The sequence below is a fragment of the Dendroctonus ponderosae genome, unplaced genomic scaffold (genome assembly GCF_020466585.1).
Source record: "Dendroctonus ponderosae isolate FM_Combo_2020 unplaced genomic scaffold, Dpon_F_20191213v2 Dpon_F_20191213_12, whole genome shotgun sequence".
In the NCBI taxonomy this organism is placed as follows: domain Eukaryota; kingdom Metazoa; phylum Arthropoda; class Insecta; order Coleoptera; family Curculionidae; genus Dendroctonus; species Dendroctonus ponderosae.
This window is the reverse complement of record NW_026017316.1, coordinates 419,626-426,957: the sequence shown is the minus strand read 5'-3', so window position 1 is coordinate 426,957 and position 7,332 is coordinate 419,626. Positions and strand designations below refer to the sequence as shown.

The window sequence follows — 7,332 nt, the reverse complement described above, 5'->3', positions numbered from 1 at the left end:
TCGCATATCTTCTAGGGTTTTTACCAGATTTTAGTGATCGAAACGCTAAAAGTTTGCGAAACCAAGCGCCTTTGAAGCACATTTTGATTTTTGAAAATGCGACCAATAACAAGCGAGTTATTAGTCATAGAGTCGCTATTTTGAAATTATTTTTTTGTCAAATAACGCTTCATATAGACGAGGGAAACGCATAAAGTCCTCAAAAATTCGCATAAAACTCCGACTCTATGGACACTGTCGCATAACCAACAGGTTTTACAACCGATTTTATCGGCTGAAGCGCCGAAAGTTGTTAAAAGGGTATTTTAGGGCAAAAGTCAAATTGTACAACTGAAGTTTAAAGCCTAAGTGCCTCAGACCAACACTCAATCAGCGTCAACATAACCTTAAAACCATGTCAGGTTATCACCATCTACTTACCATTGCAGGCCGTAGCTAACAGCACTGCCTGTGGCGCCATCTGGCCGCTGACCGCACCACTAACACACAGATTACATTTTTGCAGTTCTTCTTCGTGATGCGGAAAAAGTTCGACCACGTTTCGACCCTTCACGTGATCCATCACGGCATCATGCCAATGTCGGTGTGGTTTGGGGTGAAGTTCACGCCAGGCGGCCACTCGACGTTCTTCGGCTTCCTCAACACGTTCGTGCACGTCGTCATGTATTCGTACTACCTGGTGGCGGCTTTAGGCGAGCGCTACCAGCGCTACCTGTGGTGGAAAAAGTACCTAACAGCCATCCAAATGGTAAGCTTGTGCCCGCGTTTTTACCGGCAAACGTTTCTCTTGATTGCCCCTGTCCGTCCTCAGGTGCAGTTCGTGTTGGTGATGGCGCACGCGTTCCAACTGCTCTTCATCGACTGCGACTACCCGAAAGCCTTCGTCTGGTTCATCGGAATGCATGCGCTCATGTTCTACTTTCTCTTCTCCAAGTTCTACAAGCAAACCTACAAGCAGCAGAAGAACCAAAATGGCGTCAAAGTGCGTACGTCACTGGGCCGTTGACAGTTCGGTTCACGTTCCGTTCGTTTCAGGTGCCGGCGTCGAAGTTCGGCAAAGTCGCGATCTGCTTTGCCGGCCAGAGCGAGCTGTACGACGACCACGCCCCCACCAAGCAACTGCGCAACTCCTACACGACGTCACGGCTGAAAAACCGCGCCTACGTCAACCGGACCGACGACTGATTCGCATCAAGAGGGCGCCTTCTAAGCACGTGCCTGGATTGGCCGGATTTGTGTTCTTGACAAATTGTGGACAGTTTATCGAGTTGCGCACATCACTTTTACAGGAACGTGGCTGCAGGTTTCTTTGTTACCAACCAATCACCCCCCGCCACGTTCCCAGACAGTTCTTTTGCGTGTAAATATCGTGGATGGGTTTTTAGCAATTTTTGGTACAAACTGTGTATGGAAGGGACATAAATAAAAAAATTAAAAAAAACACCGACTAAATTTTATTTTTCTTTTAAGGGGGGGGGGGTAAAACCAAGTCAAAAACACAAAAATACTGAACTCTATTGCACACGCTTTGGAGGGCGGTGGGACGATAAAGTGGGGTCGGCTGGGGGCCGGCCACGCCCAGTGGCGCCCGTCCCACGACGGCCGCGCCCTCTTTTGGTGCCCTCGTGCGCCGAATCGCCCGTTTGAAAGTGCTCGTCAGTCATTTGGAACTGACAGGATAAACGTCAACAGTTGTCAATCGGCTTTGAAACGCGCGCACGCATGCGGTGAGCAGCCGCACACACCCATTTAGAGGCTGCTCACCGCATGCGTGCGCAGCACAGCTGCACGACTAAAACTGTGCAGGATTAACTAACCTCATTCGGGCAATTTTCCTTTTCCTCCCCATCACCGGCCGGCCCATCTTCACCCAGAACTTCTTTCGTTTGCTTCTGGCGCTGTTGCTGTTTGCTGTTGTTCTGTTTCGAGCGGGCGGCATGATGACTTGGGGAGGCTTGAGTGATAATGCGCACCTGCACCAATTTTTACAAAATTTCCAGTTGTACAACGAATTGTACAAACATACCACGTTGCCTACAGCCTTGGTGCGTCCCTCTCGGAACACCATTCGCTGGCCGGCCGTTACGTATTCCGGATGTTTGATGAACCGGAAGTGAATCAGCGCCTTGTCACCAGTGCGCAGGCACTCCTTCGACATGGAAATTATGCTGGCCGTCTGTCTGATGCTGCCGCAATGTACTGAAAACAAGGGTCAAATTCAGTCGTCCAATAGGTAAACATAATTTAGAGGTTTTTTAAATAATGTACAGTTGATCGTACAATCGTCTGAAAATGACAACCCTGCACAAGGACAAATGTACTAAGTTAAAGTCTACAAAATTCAAAATTCTTTTAGCAAAACTTTTTTACATAAATAAATTTTTTGCCATTTGACTTCAAATTCCCTTAAACAATGTACAATTGATCGTGTACAAATGTACGAAATTTCGGCCTTGCTACTCGAAGCCCACCATTGTGAAATCAGTGAAACAATGTCTAATTTAAGATGGATTTTTAAATTGTACAACCGCCTAAAAATGACAACCCTGGACAAGTCGAAATGTACAAAGTGAAACTCAACAAAATTTAAATTCGATAAAACTTTGTTCACATAGAAAACCTTTCTGCAATTTAGGTTCCAATTTCTTTAACCATTGTACAATTGACCTTTTAAAATGTACAAAATTTAGACCCTCTTGTCACTCTAGCCGGACTACCATAGAACGAAAAATGTCCGCCACAAAACGCCCAAAAATAAGCTTTAATTGAGTCAATTTTAATTGTACATTAAGTACATTAAGTACATTGTACAAATAGTTGTACATTATAATACACTAAGAAGAATTGTACAATTATACTAGAAAAGGCTCAAATGCAAATTATACACAAATGTCATTGCTCCGTCTGCAAGACCAAAAATTGCTGTTTAAAACGTTTTTTATATGTACAAACCAATGAAAATGACAACCCTGGAGAAACAAAAAGTACATAGTCAAACTTCATTTCAATTCAACAAAATTTCATTGAATTGAGTTATTATTATAATGAAGTCTTTTGCCTTTGGTTGCCAAGTTCTATAAATAATGTACAGTTGATGTTATCAAATGTACAAAGTTTAGTGTCTGTTCTGCCGTGGAGGATTATGTCAAATTTTGTACAAAAGTGCCATTAATTGATTGCGCGTTTAGGCTCATTTTATGCAGGCCGTATTATGTTTAATGCAATTGGTGTTTTATCATTTTACAAATACAGTTTCAAATTGTACTAGATTTGTACAATACGCAACTAAGCAAAAATTACCGCTAGTTTCTGGTTCAAATGTACGAAATTTAAGATTTTCAAGTAGTCAGTAAAAAATTTTACAAGCGAAAATGTGCGATATTCAAAAGGCCAATTGTACATTGTACAATTGTTCCAAACTTGTTACGACTTGTACAATCGTCCGAAGCGTTGTACTATTGACCTGTGCAAATTCTATTAAATGTTTTAGCTATAAAAGAGTACAATATGTTAAAATTTCCGTAAAAAATTGTAGAACTGGAATTTGCGAAACACCTTTTGAATTTGACTGTGAAACTGTCAACCCTGCCGGTGTGAAGATACACAGTTGTACAATCGCCTAAAAATGGAAACTTTGGGCAATAAAAAGTCAAATTTCAATTCACATTTTTGCAGTAGAAAAAGGTGCAATGTGTTGACATTTACTTAAAAATTGTACTACTAACATTTAAAATTGACACTTAATTGTACAATACACAGAAAATGTGTCAAAAAATTATTGCAATTTTCGGGTCATTTTCAAAACCATAGATAACGCAGTTTGAAAATTTTTAAAAAGGTGTACAATTAATTTCAAATTGTACTACGTTTGTACATTTAGCAAATATGCAATATTTACCGCCAGTTTTCGATAGAAATGTACAAAACTAAAGTATACGCCACAAACCATTGAATCTTTAAAATAATTTCCAACTTTTGAAAAATAAATCAATACTCAATGAAAAACTTGGACTATACAAATACAGATCACAAATGACGTAAAAACTTTGATCACGAAGAGCAATTAACTGCAAATTAGCATGTTAAACGGCCAACCCTGCCGGTATGACGTCAGTCGCGAGTAACTCATTGTATTTGTGCGCAAAAAAATAAATTGTACAATCGAATGAAAGGTGTACATTAACAAAATGAACGTTTCGAAATTTTGAAAAACAAAGAAAAATGTCCAAAGTGAAGCAGTTCAGTTTTCAATGAACTGCTTACAAGAAAAGACTTGTACAATCGTCTGAAAACGACAATATTGAATAATTAAAATACAAATTCTATTAAGTCTTGGCAATAAAAAAGGTGGAATGTTACAAAACACGGCATTTTGTACAGGCCCTATTCAATTTTCAATATGTACTACATTAGTACATTCAGCAAATATAAAAAATGTATGACGGCTTTTCGACAAGTTCGGCTAAAACGCCTGAAACAAGGAAAAATAAATTCCAAAATATAAATATGACAGAGGTTGTACAGTGAATTCAATTAGTCAACCGAAAAATTGTACAAAATCCTCAAAATGCCTTCAGGCAAGTACACTATTATTGGGCCAAAGATCTAAAAAGTTGTACAATCGATTGAAACTGGGAACCCTGGCAAATAAAAATGCAAATTCGAATTCATGTTTTTGTAGGAACCAAAGTGCAATGTGTTGCAAAAATGTACTGACAAAACTGTACAACTGGCATTTTCTAAATACCTTCGAACATGTACTTTTAATGTCCCGAATTTCTTAAGAGTTGTACAATCGTCCCAAAATGGAAAATTTGGACAATAAAAATACTAATTCAATCAAATGTTTTTGAAAAAAAAGATGCAATGTGTTTATTGAAATTTACTTAAAAATTGTACTATTCACATTTCGATTGAAACCAAATTGTACAATACACAAAAAAGTCAAACTGTCCCTAAGTCTTCGGTATCAATTATACAAGCTAAAACTGTCCAGGCTTCAAAATGCCTTCAACATTGTACAATTGCTCCAAACTTGTTAAAACTTGTAGAATCGTCTGAAAAATTGTACTATTCACTTGTACAAATTGTATTAAATGTTTTAGTAATAAAAAAGTGCAGTGTTAAAATTTCCTTTCCGAGAAAATCGTACAACTGGCATTTTCAAAACACCTTGTGAATTTGCATGTTAAACTGCTAACCCTGCCGGTATGACGTCATTTGCGAGTAGATCTCGGAAAATCGCCACATTGAACAATTAAAATACAAATTCCATTAAAAGTTTTTGCACAATAAAAAAAATGCAATCGGTTGGACTTTTACAAATACAATTGTACAAAACACGGCATTTTGAACAGGTCTTATTCCAGTGTCTAACTGTACCACATTAGTACATTCAGCAAATATCCGAAATTTATGCCGCTTTTTCGACAAATGGTTGACAAACAGTTAAGTTCTCAATAAAAAGCAGCCCATAAATAAATTGAAAAGTTGTACAAAATCGTCAAAATGCCTTTACCAGTGTACACAATTAATGTTCCAAACCTCTACAAAGTTGTACAACCGCCTAAAAATGGCAACGCTGGCGAAAAAAAGGCCAAACTTTGATTCATGTTTTCCAGCAGGAAAAAGGGCAATGTAATTGACATTGACGTTGACATTTACTTGAAAAACCTTACTGTTGCCACTTTTTTAAATTAACATTTTTTTGCCGCATCTTCAAACAATACAAAATAGTGTTGGTGATTTTTGTAAATTTGTACATTTTATTTCAAGTTGTACTATGTTTGTACATTTAAAAAATATGCAAAGTGGTACTGCCAGGTTTTGATAGAAACGCACAAAATTCAAGTATTCGCCACGAACTATTGAATCTCTAAAACAGTTTCCAAGACAGGCGCAAACAAATCGAAATCAACGTTTCGGACCCAAAACTGAAAAATAAATTAATATTCTTTCAATGGAAAACTGGCACAATAAAATTGCAGACCAGAACCGACCGCAAAAATATTTAAAATTAGCGCATTTGCATGTCAAACTGCCAACGTTGCCGGTATGACGTCATTCGCGAGTAACTCCACTCATTGCATTTGTGCGCAAAAAAATTAAAATTTCGATTGTTCATTAAAAGAAAACTCACCCATCGCCTGATACCGTGAACTAATCGTTGTCGGATGGTGCAAAACGAGAATTTCGCCCTCAAACTCCCAGCAGGACTGCGGATTCAATGTGGGCGAAACCATCACCATTCCCTTGCGGATCTGCGACCTTTTCACCTAGAAAATTCACTGGACTAAATAATTGTACAATTTTTCTCACCCTTGTACATGCGTACCTTTTTCAGGGCGAAACTGGCCGTTTGACCTGCGCGCACTTCCTTAACGGGCATCCGCTTCCGGTGGATACTTTTGACAGCGATTGGCACAAATCGGCCGAGCGGATCCGGTCCCAGCATCAAAATGTCATTCAGACGAATCACGCCCTTTAGGGTCGTCCCGGACACCACTGTGCCCACCCCCTATATCAAAAAAAAAAAAAAAGAAGAAGAAAAATTAGGTTAGATTAATTAAAAAACTTAAAAAAATGACAGTGACTTACCGGAACCGAGTAAGTGTCATCGATCTGAAACTCCGCCGGCTCATTTTCCTGATACTCCATCTTGGTGGTGAGCAGATTGAGGAACATTTTCAGCATCGGCAGGTTTTCGCCTGTCACATTTGACACTTGGAAGATCGGACATAACCTGAAAACGACGAAAACTGTGGAAAATCTTCGGGAAATGCTGCAGAAGAAAATCGGTACCGTTCGGAGACGAAATTGGTCGCACTCAACACTACGTCATCCTGCGTCTTGACCATGACGGGCACTTTGCGACAGCCGGGCGATTTGAGGATGCGCACCAGCATTTTGAGGTTATCCTGAAGCACATTGGCTGGACACATGTCAATTTTCGTGACGACAACAAAAACTGGCACTGACAAGGCGAGAGCCAAACCCAAGTGTTCTTTAGTCATGCCGATGATGCCAGCGTTGGCCCCGACCTGAAAAATGAAGTTTAGCCACTGAGGATGCCCGCCCGTCATGGGGACGAAACGTTTTGCCCAAGCGAAAATTCCCGAGACTCACCATCAGCATTCCAAAGTCGGGCGCATGCCCAGTCATGCCAAAAACGGTCGTTTTCAAATATCGCTCATGCCCGGCCAGGTCAATGAACGTGATCACTTTCGAACTTTTTTCGCAAATTTTCACCCAGTCGAGCGCGCCATGTTCCGGCTTGTTCACCACATTGCCTGCAATCAATCGGGATTTTGCTCAGAGCGCGCCTTTGAAAAG

The 7,332-nt window shown here is 40.0% G+C and overlaps 3 protein-coding genes across 3 annotated transcripts in view; 1 reads left to right on the top strand and 2 right to left on the bottom strand.

Annotated features, from left to right (window-relative positions):
• Window positions 1-1,452, top strand: part of LOC109546290 (elongation of very long chain fatty acids protein) — a 9,788-nt gene extending 8,336 nt beyond the window's left edge. The window contains exons 6-8 of the mRNA XM_048662848.1: window positions 506-748; window positions 812-982; window positions 1,036-1,452. Of these exons, the coding sequence (XP_048518805.1) occupies window positions 506-748; window positions 812-982; window positions 1,036-1,185 (564 nt within the window). The 3' untranslated portion in view covers window positions 1,186-1,452. The remainder of the gene's footprint in view (window positions 1-505; window positions 749-811; window positions 983-1,035) is intronic.
• Window positions 1-7,332, bottom strand: part of LOC109545103 (ribosomal protein S6 kinase beta-2) — a gene marked incomplete in the record, with an annotated part of 76,461 nt that overhangs the window by 22,608 nt on the left and 46,521 nt on the right.
• LOC109546289 (GTP-binding protein 1) overlaps window positions 1,496-7,332 on the bottom strand; it is a 25,758-nt gene continuing 19,921 nt past the window's right edge. Inside the window, exons 5-12 of the mRNA XM_048662844.1 lie at window positions 7,126-7,289; window positions 6,802-7,040; window positions 6,598-6,742; window positions 6,335-6,517; window positions 6,140-6,275; window positions 2,027-2,199; window positions 1,818-1,973; window positions 1,496-1,670 (exon numbers count right to left, since the gene is read on the bottom strand). Coding sequence (XP_048518801.1) covers window positions 1,515-1,670; window positions 1,818-1,973; window positions 2,027-2,199; window positions 6,140-6,275; window positions 6,335-6,517; window positions 6,598-6,742; window positions 6,802-7,040; window positions 7,126-7,289 — 1,352 coding nt within the window. The 3' untranslated portion in view covers window positions 1,496-1,514. The remainder of the gene's footprint in view (window positions 1,671-1,817; window positions 1,974-2,026; window positions 2,200-6,139; window positions 6,276-6,334; window positions 6,518-6,597; window positions 6,743-6,801; window positions 7,041-7,125; window positions 7,290-7,332) is intronic.